Source organism: Pelophylax lessonae (genome assembly GCF_965119305.1).
Source record: "Pelophylax lessonae genome assembly, chromosome: 11".
Taxonomy (NCBI): domain Eukaryota; kingdom Metazoa; phylum Chordata; class Amphibia; order Anura; family Ranidae; genus Pelophylax; species Pelophylax lessonae.
In genome coordinates, this window is record NC_138778.1 from 47,800,253 (window position 1) to 47,818,031 (window position 17,779).

General features: G+C 47.7%; 1 protein-coding gene across 1 annotated transcript in view; it reads left to right on the plus strand.

The window, feature by feature from the left end:
- The window catches only part of E2F1 (E2F transcription factor 1), a 55,905-nt gene that overhangs the window by 12,919 nt on the left and 25,207 nt on the right, over window positions 1-17,779 (plus strand). Inside the window, exon 2 of the mRNA XM_082272606.1 lies at window positions 16,444-16,534. Within this exon, the coding sequence (XP_082128732.1) occupies window positions 16,444-16,534 (91 nt within the window). The remainder of the gene's footprint in view (window positions 1-16,443; window positions 16,535-17,779) is intronic.

Sequence of the window (17,779 nt, forward strand, 5' to 3'; positions counted from 1 at the left end):
TATATATATATATATATATATATATGCGTATAACACGCACTGCTGTTTTGCCCTCCATTTTTTAGGAGGCAAAAGTACGTGTTATACTCTTAAATACGGGGGTTTTTTTGGGGGGTTTATGGAATGCATTCAAGTAAACTGTTGGATTTTAGAACCACCTTAAGTGAAAAAGTGGTTATTTTCACTACTGCTACCTCTATACAGAATGGCACTGCTTAGTGTTATACTTCTACTATAAACTGATCAGTGCATTTCATTCATCAGTGATGCAGATCAGTGCTTTGCTCTCGATTTGTTAGACCACTGCAATCAGTGTGTGTGTCACATAATACATATGCGGTACAGTACAGCATGTGGAAATAGCCACGCAGGTCATGGTAACTGTGGGCACAGTGTATGAAAGCTGCTTAGTGTTGCAACCTTTTGTTTTCATAATCGGAAACCTCACTGCAATAGGCATAAATGAAGTTGTCAGATACTTAAAGGAAACCTGTACTGCCAGATATATGTAGCCTTCCATTGCTGATATTCTTTTGAAAATTATAGTTGCCTGGCTGTCCACATATTTTGAGACCCTGATCGGCTCTTTCTCAGTCAGAGGGCATTCATAAATTCTCATCTGCATAATTGTTTGGAAAATAAAGAGAATTATTGGAGATGTATATAATTTTTTTTTTTTTCTGCCAAATCCTATTTACCTAGGTAGATGCAGCATCTGCCCCCGCTGGCACGAACACTGTGAACCAAGCGATCGTTTGGTTCTCACAGTTCCATGAGCAGAGAGCTGGTGACTGTTAGTCATTGGCTCTCTGCCCGTCCCCCCCCCCCCCCCCATGCCCTCTGGAGTGCTGGGCTGTGGAGGGTGCGGGAGTGGCCGGCTCAGGCTCTGTGATTCGCTGATCTGGGTGCCGGTCCAGTCATGTGGATGGATCTCGACCATATGGTCGCCATCCTTCCCAAGTCTGAACCGACTGTCTGTTCTGCACTCCTGTAACTCGTTTTTATCTAACTGCACTCTTGTGATCCACAGATGAATTACAGCTAAATGAGCTGTGGCTGTACTTTAAAGTTTTTTATTATGCTAGCTGTCTAGCAACTAATATTTTAAAAATTAGTTCATTATTAGCAGCCAACATATATTTCTTTCATTGCATTTTTCCTTAAAGCACTTGTCTGCTTTCTAATAAAACAAAGGACAACATGCAGTAACCCAAACTGACCAATCCAAATTCACCTTTTGCCCTGATCAGTTATTCTGGGGATGTACAGTAGGCACCCTGCCAGACAGCACACTCGCCTTCTGGGACTTCTTTAGGCTGTATTGTAATTTAACGTGAGATTTAAAAAACAGTTTCTTTAAGTTATGGGACTTCAAAGGTGCCAAAAATTGTACCAAAATAAGCTCTGTTAAAATACAACTTTCTCTTGCGTCCTCCGACAGTCGCCGCCTCCTCTAAGTCATCACTGTTGGGTATTGTCTTCCTATCCGTAGGAATAGCTAGGCATATAGACTTAGTCCAAAGACAAAAGGCATTAGCATATACACACCCATGGGGGCTGTCCCATCTGGTCAATACCCCCCCTGCATCACCACTCCCAACTCAGTTTTAATCTGCCTAGCATCAGGAATAGTCAGGCTTACCTTGTGCTGGGGCTTCAGTCTCAGCCTTCCTAATCTTTTATTTGATTTTCTTTGAAAATGTCAGTTTTTTCTTTGACTTTACTAGCTGTTTATTTTGTCAGCTTCTAGTGTTAGTCTTCTCTTCGGAAAGACGGATTCCCTCTTTGTCCTTCCTGAGGGATCTCGGAAGGGCATGGCTGCGTCCGCAGCAACTATTGCCAAATGGATCAGACAGACCATTGAGCAGGCTTACGCCTTGAAGGAACGGGTTCTGCCCTTCCCTGTTAAGGCGCACTCTACCAGGTCTTTGAGTGCTTCCTGGGCCTATTGGCATCGGGCCTCGGTGGCTCAGGTGTGCAAGGCGGTGACTTGGTCGTCGGTGCACACTTTTTCCAAATTCTACAAAGTAGACGTTCTGGCATCAGCTGATGCTTCTTTTGGCCGCATAGTTCTCAGTGCGGCAGTGCCATGATGGACCCTTGAATTTTTCTCTGGGTCCCTGGCTGTTGGCATTTGCTTTCCTGGGATGTTGCTCCTGTTGAGCATTGTTTTTATGTTGCCCAGTTGGTTCTCTTACGGTGCATGTAAGATTCCTTTCTCTGATGTGGGTACTGCGTTGCCTTTTCTACGGTTGCGTCTCCCACCCCTCATGTCTATACTGCTTTGGGACACCCCAACAGTGATGACTTAGAGGAGGCGGCGACTGTCGGAGGACGTAAGAGAAAACTGAATTTTTGTAAAATCTTACCTATAAAATTCCTTTCTCTGAGTCCTCCGACAGTCGCCGCCCCCGCCCCTCTTTTGGGGTTCTTATTACCTACTGCTATGCTACCAAACTGAGTTGGGAGTGGTGATGCAGGGGGGGTATTGACCAGATGGGACAGCCCCCATGGGTGTGTATATGCTAATGCCTTTTGTCTTTGGACTAAGTCTATATGCCTAGCTATTCCTACGGATAGGAAGACAATACCCAACAGTGATGACTTAGAGGAGGCGGCGACTGTCGGAGGACTCGGAGAAAGGAATTTTACAGGTAAGATTTTGCAAAAATTCAGTTTCTCTTACGTTCATTGACGGACACAGCTCCTGTCATTCTTGACCATTGCGTTATACTGCCTACAGGCATAGGACACTAGGCAGAAAAAGCTTCTGGCTACACCCATGGGGGTGTACTTCCTTTTTCTGCTTTAGTCACTCCCTGCCTAGTCAGGAGTAAGGACCTAGTTCCTTGCTGGGATCTTTGGTCCTGGCAATGTTTTTTCCTCCTGGATTTTTCCTGAGAGATCTACTACTACCACCGGGAACAGGACGATCGACTGTGTTGGGGGGGGGGGGGGTTTGTAGCTGGTGGGGGCTCCTGCCAGGGCTTCACGTCCTGCTAGCATCTGTCCTTGAGGCCTAGTCTACCAATTCTGGGTCCCTGTATACTTTGTGGTGCTGCCATTTTGTTGTAGACTTGTATTCCATATTCCTATACATGGTGGCCATGTTTGTGTAGTTCTGCAGCCATTTTCTTGTGGTTTGCCATTGCAAATAGCGGCAGCCATGATAGTGGAGCCCTGTGGGTAGCAATTTTAGCGGTGGGAGCCCCTCCTTATACCCTGGTGTTGACTCCTGAATCATTTTAGCTTTCTGATTGCTGCACGTGTAGTGCAGATTCTCCTGGTGGTTACAGGCGCCTGTGACAGGTGGTGAGTCTGGTGGGGTCCTCTTCCTCTCTGCTGAGGATCGCTTTGTGCCTTGTGCCAGCGCGTGGTGGTTGTCCCTTAGCAGTGTCTTAAACTTTTTTGTGGGGTCCCCCTAGTGACTCATGTAGTCTTTGGAGCACATTTCCCCACCTGCCCACCTGATCCCCTCTCTGAGGCTGCGGGTCTCAACCAACCATTTATGCCCTCACGGCAGTCCTGGAGTCCCTTGTGTCCCAGGTGGAAGGGGCTTGCGGGAGACGGGCTAGCAAAAAGTGCCCCCTGCCTCATCTGTCTCATCAGAGCCTTAATCTGATTTGGCTGCTGTGGACTTTGGTCACCCTTCTGGGTCTGCGACCATGGGCTTGTAATCCTCTGATATGATGATTCCTCCACGTCTGCAACCGCGCATGAGAAGGTGCTGGTGGATGCACTGATTGTATCTGTGCATGAGAGTCTGAAGATGGAAGTTGCAGCTGAAGTTTCGACAGAGGCTCAGGTACCCTTTTGGCACTCACAAGCCACCCAGAGCGGCAAAGGGGTTTCCTTTCCCTGCTTATTTTGACAGAATTGTCGCTAATTAGTTGGGATGACCGAAGCGTCCCCATGGGGTTCCTAAGTGCTTTACCAGGCGTTACTAAGTGCTTTACTCCCCTACGAGGAGTCCCTTCTTAAGAAGTGGACTGTCCCACCAGTGGTGGACCCTCCGGTTTCCAGATTAAAAGGGGCAACCATTATTCCAGTTAGTCCCTGGCCTTTAGGGACCTGGCTTACTGGAAGGCGGAGGCTGTGGCCCGCTCTATGTACACCTTAGCTGTTTCGAGAATGATGACGGTGAAGAGCATTTCCCTGGTGTCGCAAACTCTGACCTAGTGGGCTAAGCTCCTATGCCGTGACCTGGAGGGAGAACAGCTCCCCCCCCCCACCTCTCCATTTTGGTGGTGGTCCTTCGGCATGTCTTTTGGCTCAAATGCTGGTCTGCGGACAAGACTTCTAAAAAGGAGATCGCCTGTTTTTGGATCGGGGGTGGTGGGGACGTCTTCACTGGTTTCCGGACTCGGGGACTTCCTTTTATACACGACAAGTGGAAGTGGGTCCACCAAGTAATTTGGTCCGGCTACAAGATCGAGTTTCGCTCTTGTCCACCCGGCAAGGTTTTTTTCCTTCGAACATGCGCCTGTCTCCAGACTGGTTACAGGGTCTGTTTGGGGTGGTACAAGGTGATTGTCCCGGTTCTGACTTCAAAATGTTATCAGGGTTTTTACTGAAACCTGTTCAGTCCCCAGGATGGAAGGCAAAGCACATCCAATCCTGTACCTCAAAGAGCTAAACTGCTTTGTGTGGGTACGGCTATTCAGAATGGAGTCCATTCGAACGGTGGTGGCATCCCTGCATCAGGGGGGGGGGATTTCCTTGCCTCTTTAGTTATCAAGGATCTCTATCTTCCTAATCCCCAGCGTTTTCTCCCCTTTGCTCTGGGAGTGGAGCATTATCAGTTTGTGGTGTTGCCCTTTTGGTCTCCCCTCCGCTCCTCGGGTCTTCACAAAAGTGGTGGCTCTGGTGCTAGCCTTGCTACACCAACAGGGGGATCGCGGTACTAGGCTACTTGGGACGATCTCCTCCTGCGAGCGCAGTCTCCCTCTGCTCTGGTGGAGAACCAGGAGTTCGACTGGACTCTGAATTTTCAGACGTCTACCCTGGTTCCATCCACAAAGCTGAACTATTTGGGCCTGACTTTGGACTCGGCCATAGCCAGAGTGCTCCTTCCTCTGGACAAACTCCAGAAATTGCAGACTGCAATTTGCCTCCTGCTGTCCAACAAATGTTCATCCCTCCAAACTGTCATGCGGGTGCTGGGCCCAATGGTATCTAACTTCGAGGCAGTTCCGTTTGCACAGTTCCATAGGTCTCTGCAAAGAGAGATTCTGACCAAGTGGGACAAGACTCTGCAGTCTCTGGACAATTAGATCCGGCTGAGTTGGGGAACGAAGGAATCCCTGATATGGTGGCTTCGCTCTCCGACTATTCGGCTGGGAAAATCCTTCCTCCCCTTGTATTGGACAGTGGTCACAATGAATGCCAGCCTGTTTGACTGGGGAGACGTCCTCGACAAGCATTCTGCTCAGGGGATCTAGACGCTAGAAGAGTCCAAACTACGGATCAGTGTCCTGGAACTCTGAGCAATCGGACTGTGTCTGGATCATTGGACGGATCGTTTTCAGGGATGTACAGTGCACATTCAATCGGACAATGCCATGGCTGTGGCTTATGTCAATCCTCAAGGGGGCACAAGTGCTCTGGCGGCTCTGGAGGTAGCCAGCATTCTACGGTCGGCAGAAAGGTTCGTTTCAGCCTCCTCTGCCGTACACCTTCCCGGGGTGACAAATTGGTAGGCGGATTACCTCAATCTGCAGACGTTGGACCACAGGGAGTGGTGCCTTCATCCGGAGGTGTTTAATCAGACGTGTCTCCGATGGCGCACCCCCGAGATGGATCTGTTGGCGTCTCAACTAACAGAAAGGTGCAGAGGTTTGTGCCTCAGTCAAGGGATCCACTGGCAGATGCCACAGACGCGCTGGTGGCCAAGTGGGGTCAGTATCGTCTGATCTACGTCTTCCCTCCTCTCAATCTTCGGCCCAGACTCCTGTGCAGGATGAAGGCAGAAGGGATTCCGGTAATCTTAGTGGCCCTGGACTGGCCTCGCCGGGCTTGGTACGCGGATCTGGTGCAGCTGGTCACCGACGCTCTTTGGACGCTCTTTAGACGTTCTTTGGAAGCTTCCTCTCGGAGAATCTGCTGTCCCAAGGAGCGATCTTCCATCCTGGCTTTGACGGATTGGCTGTTGAACGCCAGGAGCTAAAGGGATAGTTTGTCTGAGTCTGTGATTCCTATGTTAAAAGCTAGGAAATCTACTTCAAGGAAGATCTAACATCGTATGTGGAGGACATACTTGCACCACGCAATTTCTTTTGGGGTTCATCCTCACTCCTGCTCGGATCTTAACCTTCCTTGAGCAGAAATTGGCCTTGAGTACCATCAAGGGCCAAGTATTGGCCTTGGCGGTCTTTTTCTAACGACCTTTGCCACACACTCCCTGTTACATACTTTTCTTCAGGGTGTCTGACATTTGGTTCCTCCAGTGTGGGCTCCGTTGCCGCCTTCAGATCTTAATTTGGTGTTTTCAGCTCTACAGAAGCCTCCCTTTGAAAATATTCGGGAGATTCCCCTGCTTATGCTGTCCCAGAAGGTGGCCTTTTTGGTGGCTATCACCTCTGCGTGAACTGGAACTGGCTGCGTTATCCTGCCATTCACCTTATCTGGTGTTTCACAAGGATAAGGTGGTGTTTCGCCCCTGTACGTTATTCCTTCCTAAAGTGTTCTGACTTTCATTTGAATGAAGACATTTGTGTTGCCTTCCCTGTGTCCCAGGCCTAAACATCTGAAGGGAATTGCCTTGCATGCCTTGGATGTGATCCAGGCAATTAGGGTGTACCTGGCAGCTACGGAGTGCTCATGGATGTACATCGCAAAGTGTTGTCCGCTTCCTCTGCAACCATTTCTAGATGGATCAAACAGATGGTGTTTCAGGCCTATTCCATCAGGCGTAAGGTTCCTCCTTTCCCTGCCAAGGCATATTCTACTCGAGCGCTTAGTTCCTCCTGGGCCTTCTGTCATCAAGTGTCAGTGACTCAGGTTTGCAAGGCGGCCGCCTGGTGTCAGTGCACACTTTTACAAAGTTTTATAAAGTGGATGTGTTGGCATCTGCGGATGTTTCCTTTGGCCGCAAGATTTTTCAGGCTGCTGTTTAAGAGGACCTAATCCTCTTTGAGGGTGTTTTTATGCTGGTATAGCCGAGTAGCAACCACACCCCTCATCACAAGCTACCCAATTCAGACTTGTATTGCAGAGGAGGGGTGGGGCATGTCAGACCAGCTCTGTTATCGAGTGCACTAGATTTGATTTGACTCTGGGGTATGTTAAAATGTATTTACATTAAACTGTCCTGCACAACTGCAATGTTTGGAATTTAAAGCACTCATTTGCGCATAGTGCAGAGGCTGGCGGTTTTCCCCACAAATGCAAGTCACTGCTAGGACACATAGAAGACAAACGTTTTCTAGGGGCCTTGTTTACACAGCAACAGAGTCCAGCGGTGCAGTGAGCTGTGGTAAAATGCAAACAAAGAAGGGTTGATGTACTTAAACTGGAGGGAGCAAAACCTGGTGCAGCTCTGCAGAGAAATCGGCTTCCAGGTTTTTAGGTTTTTTTTTTTTTTTTTTTGTTTTTTTTTTTTTGGTCAAAGCTTAAGCTGAAGTTAGAAGATAATTGCACTGCTGCACCAGATTTTGCACTCCTTTTAGTAAAGCAACTCCCTAATACCCTGTACACATGATCCGAAAATTGGACAACAGATCAACTTTTTTCGCAAGAAGAAACCTGGAGAGGTTATTAAAGTTACAAAAATTTACGTAGGACAGAATAAAAATTTGGAAGTCATGTATCTGTGTTGTATTTTCGGATGTCAACTGTACTGATGAACCACTTGCCGTCTGCCACTGTCAAATGACAGCGGAGCAGTGTGGCTCTCATTCTGGGATGTGACTGCACCCCAGAACAGCCACTCACGCTCCCGTTGGGGCCTGTTTCCGTGCGGTGTTCCTAGGACATGGCGTGACCCAGATCTTGGTAAAGAGCCAATCACAGCCAATCTTGTATAAATGCAGAAGTGCCGTTTGTTGGCGCTCCTTGCCTCACACTGTCAGTGTGTGTGGCGAGGAGAGTCAATCAGCGGCTTCTCCTCGAAGGGGTGACCATGACAGTTAATCAGAGCACTGATCATCACTGCCCCGATTACATTAAAGCCCCAGCAGTACAAATCAGTGCCTGCTCGTCTTTGCTGCCCACCAGTGCCGCCTCATCAGTGCACATCAGTGAAGGTGAAAAGTTACTTATTTATAACATTTACTGACCGAAACTAAAACTTATTTTTACAAAAAAAAACCCAGCAGTGGTTAAATACCAACAAAAGAAAGCTCTATTTGTGTGGGGGAAAAAAAAATTATAAAAATGTATTTGGGTACAGCATTGCATGACCTTGTAATTTGTCATTCAAAATATTACAGCACTGAAAGCTGAAAATTGGCCTAGGCAGGAAGGGGGTGAAAGTGCCCAGTAGGCAAGTAGTTAAACAAAACTTGTACGATCTAGTGTACGAGGAAAATGTTTGTTCTTGCACCATTGGATAATATCAGATGAACTGTCAAGATCAGCTATCGAAAGCTGTGTACTAACGTACAAATTATCGTATGATTGCGTCAAAAGCGGTATTTTTCTTAAGATTTTCGGATCGTGTGTATGGGCGATATTGGCCCTTTCACACGGTTTGTGGACCGTTGTCTGCTCAGCGGGGATTGATCCGCTGATCCCCTCTGAGCAGGCAGATGACAGCTCCGTCTCCGCACTGTGTGCTGAGAGGGTGGTGTCAGTGCCCCGCTGCTCTCTATGGGGGGAATCGGAATAAGAGCGGACAGCCTGTCTGCTCTCATCCGATCCTCTGGAGGGATGGAAAATAGGGTTTCCATCTGTCCGGATTTCATGGACAGGATTGGATGGGGGTGTCAGCAGCCATGTCTCCGCTGACATCCGCTGCACCATAGGGATGCATGGAGGATCCGATCAGATCCGCTTAAAAAAACTGACAGACGGATTTGATCGGATCGTTCGTGTGAAAGGAGCCTAAGGGGTTTTTAAAGTGCTTTTTTGTTTTTTTTTTAAAAAAAAAAGCGCCTGAAAAGCTTAAGAAAAATGCTTACTTTTTAAAATCAAATGTTTTCACACTGGGGTGGTACGCTTTCCTTGCGGTGAGAAAAATCCTGCTTGTAGCATATTTGGAGCACGTTTGGGTAGGTAAAAAATCGCATCAAAAACGTTCCTCTCCATTGAAATGAATGGGAAGCGCCTCAAATTAAGCATTTTTGGTGCAGTTTTTGAGTCTCGCATGTCCCTTTTTTAAAAACCACATCAAAAACGCTGCTAAAGTGCTCCATTAACACACAGGCTTTTTCCTGGCAGTTTTGAAGCAAACCAGTGGGAAAGTGTCCTTCCTCTCTTACCACAGTACATGTCACCAAACAGCAGCCCAACGCACTACTGTGCAGAGACGCAAATGGTATGTCACTTTGTGCACTTCAAATAAAGTTAAAAAAGAAAGTTTGATGCGGTTTCTGCTTACTGCAGCTAAAATGAAAAGCTGCCCACATGCTAAAATGGAACAGTTAGCGAGCGGGCACTATAAACGGCCACAAATTATAAAATATTTGGAAAATAATTTCTCTAAGCAAGCTTTCCCTTTCCATGAGGGATTTGGGCTCATTCAGTAAGGTGGATCCAAATGGCGGTAAGTCAGTTTTGTTTACAGAAGTCAGATTAGTGGGTTAGTGCAGTTTACGTGGTACGGTTATCCTAGCTGCTTGGGTTCCCCTTGGTCAGTAAGGGTTGGTTCACACTTATGTAATGCGGAAAACGCAGCGAATCCTGTGTGTTTCTCGCATCCGGCGTCCATGCGATCTGCGGCGGTTTCTTATGTTAACGGCAACCGAAATAGATTGTGATACGCAGTGCAATTGCCAGAATTGCATCACATCGGTGTGAACACCCATGCGGTTCAGGTGCGGGGGGGGGGGGGATTTGGTCTTGCACCATTTTGGTGCGGATGCAATGCCATTTACGGCATTAAAAAAAAAAAAAAAAAAAAAAAACTGGCTGAAATCACACCTCGCAGACATTGTTTGTGATCTGCAGTGGAAGGTGGTGCGAATTACATGTAATGTCTGCAATCGCACCAGTGTGAATCTAGCCGAATGGCCTGTACACGCGATCTGAAAATCAAACAAAAACTACTGCTTTCGAAGCGATAGTACCATAATCTGATTGTTGGTACACAGCTTACTTACTTTTGGTCCCTTAAAGTGGGAGGCACATATACAAACTGTTGTAATTCCTACACCTTTCACTTGATTTGGATGTAAATACCATCAAATTAAAGCTGAAAGTCTGCAGTTAAAGCACATCTTGTTTGCTTCATTTCAAATCCATTGTGGTGGTGTATAGAACCCAAAAGATTCGAATTGTCGATGTCCCAATATTTATCGACCTGACTGTATATTCACTGTGGCTAACTTGGCACTTAGGCCAGTATTTACTATTGCCCTGGTGTTGCAAACTCTGACTGAGTGGGCTAAATTTTTACGCCAGGACCTGGAAGGGGGACAGCTCCCCCCTGCGTTTTGCGATCAATTGGTCCAGGGGCTACAGTTTGTCTGTGATGCCTCTTTGGCTGTGGCTCCTTTTGATTTTCAGAATGTGTCAGCAGTGGTCCATTATCTGGCTGAAATGCTGCTCTGTGGATAAGACTTCTAAGAAGGCCTTTTCTGATCTCCCATTTGTGGTGGATCACCTGTTTGGAGCTTCCTTGGATGACATTAAGGGCCTCACAGGGGGGGGGGGAAAGAGTACTCTTCTTCCAAAGGCAAGGAGCCCCGCCGTAGACGGGGCCATTCTTCTCGGCTCATAAGAGGCCTTTTCGTCCCTCAGAGTCTCAAGACAAGGGATCTAAGCCTTTCAGAGCATCCACTGGAGGTTCCAGGAGGACATGGTCTGTCAAGTCACGAGCGGGTTCTTCCAGACCTGCGAACAAGGCCTTCCTCTGCATGAAGGGGCGCCCTTACCCGTATCTGGGGTGGGGGGGGACGTCTTCGCTGGTTTCAGGGTATGTGGACCTCCCTGGTAAAGGACAAGTGGGTCCACAGTCATTCAGTCCAGCTACAAGATCGAGTTTCGGTCTTCTCCTCCGGAAAGATTCTTCCCTTCCAGCCTGCCCTTGTCCCCAGATCGCTTACGGGGTCTCTTTGGGGCGGTGCAAGACGTGTTACTCCAAGGGTTGATTGTTCCGGTTACGACTTTGGAAAGTTTTTAGGGGTTTTACTCAAACCGGTTTACAGTTCCCAGGAAGGAAGGCAAGGTACGTCCCAATTCTGGACCTCAAGTCGCTAAACTTCTTTGTGTGTGTGTACAAAGTTCCGAATGGAGTCCATTCGCACGGTAGTGGCGAGCCTACATCGGGGGATTTTCTCTCCTTCTATCGACATCAAGGACGCCTACCTTCATATTCCAATATGTGCCAGTCGCCAGTGCTTCCTGCCGTGGGCGAGGAGCATTATCAGTTTGTGGCGTTACCCTTTGGTCTCGCCTCTGCTCCTCGGGTCTTCATGAAGGTCTTTGGCCCCCGGTACTAGCATTGTCGCAGTATTGGGGTGGTGTGTATAGAGCCAAAAAGACTAGAATTGTGCCAAAAAGACTAGAATTGTATCGATATCCAATATTTATGGACCTGACTGTGTGTAATAAATATATATATCTCTATCTCCATTTTCGATATGCAGCTAGAGAGATTTTTGGATCGTGTGTATGGGCCATATGGCTATAAAGTAGTGAAATTGTCTGTATTTGCAACAGGTTTTGTCTTGCGGTGTCATTGATCACCACCTGGCAGAAGCCTTTCCTCCTGTGCATTTGGCTACTTCTGATCTGGGGTGTCCGGTTACTTTTCATGGGTGATTTTATTAAACAGCTGCACTAGACTGATTTCTTCTCCGCTTCTGTGTACAAGTCTCCTGACTGCGGAGTTTTTCCATTGCTCTGTAATGCGATGCATTCCCCTCTGGCAGTAATATGTGAGAAGGGCTGAGCCATGGACAGAAGCGAGGGAATGAGCGGGATAGGGTGAGGAAGGCTCCCACCTACGCATCTTGCTGGGAAAAACCAGTCTGAGCGGTTGCGAGAAAATGGATAGCGTTGCCACAGTTCTTGTTTAACCACTTGCCGACTGCCAGCTGTACATATTCTCCGGCAGGTCTGCTCTGTCCCACGAAACGACGTAACTACGTCGTTTTGCGGGACTGCTAGTGGGGGCATGCGCGCCCATGCCCATTGGCTACAGGGAGCCAATCAGCGGGTCCAGCGGCCGGGATTGCAGCCGGGCACCCGCGATCGCTCCCCTTGGAGACAGAACATCGGTCTGCCGTTATAAACATGGTAGACCGCTGTTCTGTCAGTTATGAACAGAGATCCTGTGTTCATGCAGCAAGCCCCCCCCCCCCCAGGGAAAGCACCCCCAGGGACACAAATGTAACCCTTTGATCGCCCCTGGTGTAAACCCCTTCCCTGCCAGTGTCGTTAGTACAGTAACAGTGCATATTTTTAGCACTGATTACTGTATTAATGTCGCTGGTCACCCCCTCCCCGAAAGTGTCAGATGTCGGGTGTCCTATCTGTCTGCCTCAATGTTGCAGTCCCGCTAAAAGTCGCTCATCACTGCCATTACAAGTAAAAAAAAATTAAATTATAAAAAATGACATAAATATTTCCCCTAGTTTGTAGACGCAATAACTTTTGTGCAAACCAATTCAATTAACACTTATTGGGATTTTTTTTTTTTTTTTTTTTTTTTTTTACCAAAAATATGTAGCAGAATACAAATTGGCCTAAAATTATGAGAAAATGTGATTTTTTTTTTTTTTTTTTTTTTTTTTTTTTTTTTTTGGGAATGTTTAATAGCAAAAAGTAAAAAATATTGTGTGGGGTGTTTTGATCTTAAAAAAAAAAAAAAAAAAGCTCCATTTGTGGGAAAAGGACCTCAATTTGATTTGGGTACAGCGTCGCACAACCGCGCAATTGTCAGTTAAAGTAACGCAGTGCTGTATCTCAAAAAATGGGAAAACATTCTGGTCCGGAAGTGGTTAAAGAGAGCAGGGCCTTGAAAATCCAACCTTCACCAGCTCCAGTCTGGGTTTGTCTGTTTTTGAAGATGTTTTTCAGTTAAAGAGAACCAGTCGTCATTTTATTCGAATGCGAGGGCTGTTTAAATTTCTTGTGATTGGGGGGGGGGGGAGAATTAAAGGGACAATATAAAAGTAAAATAAGGGGGGGAAAAGAAAGCGCCCCATCTTTCTATGCTCTCATACAGAAACGGACGCATATGTAGGTCGCACACGCATATGCAAACAGTGTTTGCACCACACATGTAAGGTATCACCGCAAACGTTCAAGCGAGAGCAATAAGAGCCGGTTTACATTAGCGCGACTTGTCAGCCTGACAAGTCGCGCTCCCTCGCGGTCCATTGACCGCTACAGGACCCGTTCTAATAGGAGCGACACAAGTAGTAAGGAGTCGTGTTGCCTCAGTGTGAACCGGCTCTAATTCTAGCACTAGACCTCCACCGTAACTCTCGATGGGTAACCTGTAAGGCTCCGTTCACATGTCAGCGTATGGATCGCGGGCAGAACCGCCGCGGTTCCGCCCGCGATCCGGAGATTATTGCAAATCGCGGGACGCCTGTGCGTTGCCCATTGATTTGCAATAGCCCCCCAAAACGCTGAGCGATGTTGCCACGATTTCCGCCTGCCGAATCGCGGTAACATCGCGCAAAAAAAATTGCGGGACGCAATACGCTCCAAAGAAGCTCTTGTACTTTTTTGGGCGTAATGCGTCCCACGACTTTTTTTTTTGCGCGATGTTACCGCGATTCGGCAGGCGGAAATCGCGGCAACATCGCTCAGCGTTTGGGGGGCTATTGCAAATCAATGGGCAACGCACAGGCGTCCCGCGATTTGCAATAATCTCCGGATCGCGGGCGGAACCGCGGCGGTTCTGCCCGCGATCCATACGCTGACATGTGAACGGAGCCTAAAGACGTTAAAAGGGCGCCTATGGAGATTTTTTAAAGTGATTAACCGCTTGCCGACCGCCGCAAGTAAATTTACTGCGGCGGTCAGCCCCTCACAGGCAGAGTGACGTTAATTAACGTCACTAGCCTGGGAGGGTCTGGGGAGTGAGCGTGCGCCGGCGCGCTCCCGCGCTGCCACGGACCCCCCCCCCTGATGTCCGCCGGTCACTCGGCGATCGTCGGGGGAGAGGGAGAAAGTCAGGCGGCTTGTGTAAACAAGCTGCCTGTCATTCTCCCCTGTGTAAAAACACTGATCATACGGTTCTAGTATGTAGAACCGTTGATCAGTGTCCTTACACCTCAAGTCACAGCCAATCACAGTAAGAATCACGCCTCTAGGGACACACACAGCCCCTCCCTCTCAAATAAAGTTAACCCCTTCACTACCAGTGTATTTTTACAGTAACAGTGCATATTTATAGCACTGATTACTGTAGAAATGTCACTGGTAACCCCAAAAGTGTCAAAAATGTCAGTCAAGGGTCCGATCTGTCTGCCGCAATGTCGCAGTCCCGCAAAAAAAATCGCAGATCGCAGCCATTACGCGTTAAAAAAAAAACAACAAAAATGACAATCTTTCACTTTGTTAGTAAACGCGATAACTTTTGCACAAACCAATAAAAATACGCTTTTTTTTTTTTTTTTTTTACCAAACCTATGTAGCATAAAACAAATTGGCCGAAAATGTTAAAAAATTTAGATTTTTACATTTTTTTTTTTTTTTGGGGGAATTTCATTTAAAAAAAAATGTGAAAAATGTTATTTTTGCAAAATTTACGCTCTTTTTTTTGTTTATAGCGCAAAAAGTAAAAATCGCACAGGTGATCAAATACCACCAAAAGAAAGCTCTGTTTGTGGGAAAAAAAGGACGTCAAATTTGTTTAGGTACAGCATCGCACGACCGCGCAATTGTCCGTTAGTCACGCTGTGCCGAATCGCAAAATACCCCCTGGTCGTTTAGCAGCCAAATCCTCCGGGGCTTAAGTGGTTAAGTCTTGTTTATATTTCAATAAAAAATAACAAACATGTTATACTTGTCTGCTCTGTGCAGTTGGTTTTGCACAGAGCAGCCCGGATCCTCTTCTTGGGTCCCTCTTCGGCTCTCCCTTTTGAGTGCCCTCCACAGCAATCAGCTTGCTATGGGGGCACCCAAGCCGAGTCACAGCTCTGTGTATCCATTCAGACACGGAGCTGCCGTTCGGTTCTGGCCTTTTTTTTTCCGCCTCATTGGCTGACTGACTTTGATTGGCGGGAGCCAATTGTGTCGCTGCTGTCTTAGCCAATGAGGAGGGGAGTCCCGGATGGCTGAGACATCGCTGGATCGAGAGGGGTCTCGGGTAAGCATTAGAGCCCATTCACACTAGAGCGACTTGTCAGCCTGACAAGTCGCGGTCCATTGACTGCTACAGGACCCGTTCTAATAGGGGTGACACAAGTCGCTCCGACTTAGAAAAAGGGTCCTGTACTACTTCGGGGCGACTTGGCATAGACATTCATTATATAAAGTCCGTGCAAGTCGCGCCAAAGTCGCGGTGCACGGGATTTCACAAGTCGCCCCCGAAGTAGTACAGAGTCGTGCCGCTCCAGTGTGAATGGGCTCTAAAGGGGGCTGCTGCACAGAGAAGGTTTTTTTAACTGAATGCGTAGAGTGCTTTATAAACCTTCGGTCTTTACAACCCTTTTAAACAGTGACATGTTGGGTCTCTATTCACTCGGCGAAGCATTCTTTCACTTTACAAAAAATGGGGTTTGTTTATTGGTTACATCTTTAATGTATTTTTTCCCCCTAAAAATTTTGAAAAAACACTGCGCAAATACTGTTACGTAAAAAATTGCAACGATTGCCATTTTATTCCCTAGGGCCTCTGCTAAAAAAAAAAAAAAAAAAAAAAAAAATTTTCTAGCAAAAAATTCTGATTTAAACTTGTAAAAGTGCCAGAAAAGCCTGGTTAGCAAGTTAAGGTGATATCTGCACATTTCAGATACTCGCCCATCCAGCGGATCCAGTGACGTCATGCTGAGATCCTCTTTTATGCCCGGCCACAGCTCTGTCCCGTGTCGCCATGCTCTGTCATTGAGAGGCCCACTGGCTCTTCTGGTTCAGCGGATGGGCCTCTTGATGATGTACCGATAGGCCTGTCCCCTCTTACTTTATGCGTGGAAGGCTATGCCTCCTGGGATATGTGATGTGCATATCCCGAGAGGCACAGCGGTCATTGTGCACATCATTCATCTAACTGGAATCTCCATTTGAGCAATAAAATCAACTTCTGAAACCATCCTTGTGTAACGTATGGTATGCAGATCATATTGTTTTTGCGTCTAGTGATTATTTTTGTTCTTGCCTTCTCAGGTGAAACGGAAGTTAGATTTGGAAGCTGCACACAGATCTTTTCCGGAGGGACCTCCGACACCTCGTGGGAAGACGAGACATCTTGGAAGAGGTTTGAGAACATTAACCACTTCAGTTTCGGAAGATTTATTCCCCCCCCCCCTTTGCCAAGGCCATGTTTTTTAACACGGCACTGTATTATTTTCTCTAGCGCTCATCGACAGACGTAGTCCTCGGTGATACACCACCTTCGGGTTATGTTACCTCCGCAGGAGCAGGACTAGACAGGAAATTAAAAAGCTCTGGCCACACCCTAGGGGCAGTCCCAGAGGGTATATCCTCTCTCTCTCTGCCTCAGCAAATCAGTTATTTTCTGTCTAGTTAGGAGTAAGGACCTAGACACCTTGCTGGGATCTTAGGTCCTGGCAAGAATTTTTTCTTAAAGGATTTTTTTTTAGACAGCTTTTTTCTCCAGTGTTCCTGTGAGATCTTCAAGCAAGAAAGCTGAACTGGGCGACGGGCTGGATGTTGAGATCCGGTGGTCACCCCAGTTCAGCCTACGAGCGCGTGCAGGCCATAGCTCCGCGCTGGGTCGGCCGCGACAAAGTCCCATTAAAGGACTGTCCACGCGAGTTAAATGTCTCGCCGAAACGCCAAAGACCATGAGTCACGGCGTCCCTATCGGTCGACAGCCCTCCCGCCCCGGTGGAGAGGGGTACTGTCAGGAGTTGGTGCCCGCCTGGTTCCGGTATGGTGAGTAGTATGTTCCCCCTTTCCCCCTGACGGGTGTTGTGGTGAACGCGGGCCCCTCTCTGTATGGTAAGATAGAGTCCCTTTCTATCCTACAACATGACACAGATCCTCCTATTTTGAGTGTGATTTTATGTGTGCAAAAAAGCCAGGAGGCTTGGTTTGGGAGCTAACAATCTAATTGTATACATGTCTTAAAGATGTAATCTGTGGCATTCTGGGAATCTTATGGGTTAAGAATATGCTACCTACCAGTCAGAAGCCACGGACATGTAGACTGCCTTCCTAATCAGATCTCCAGCTATTAGCAGGCCTCCCGAACGGCCATGCGGTCCGCCAGGGCCGGTACCGCCAACCACGCCATATCCCCATGCAGTGAGAGTGTTGTGTGCCCTGCAGCACACCGCTATTCAGTACGGGCCGCCGCCATTTTTTTTGCTGGATCGCACGAGCCGCCATTTTGGCGGAGCCTCGTGTCTCCAGCATGGGGGCGGCCATGTTTGAGGTGATCCAAACACCTCGTGGAGCTTGGGGGAGGCGCCGGAAGGCGTACAGAGGGGCGGAGCCGCCTCCTTTCTTCCTGGGCAGCCAGCCAAAAGACTTCCTG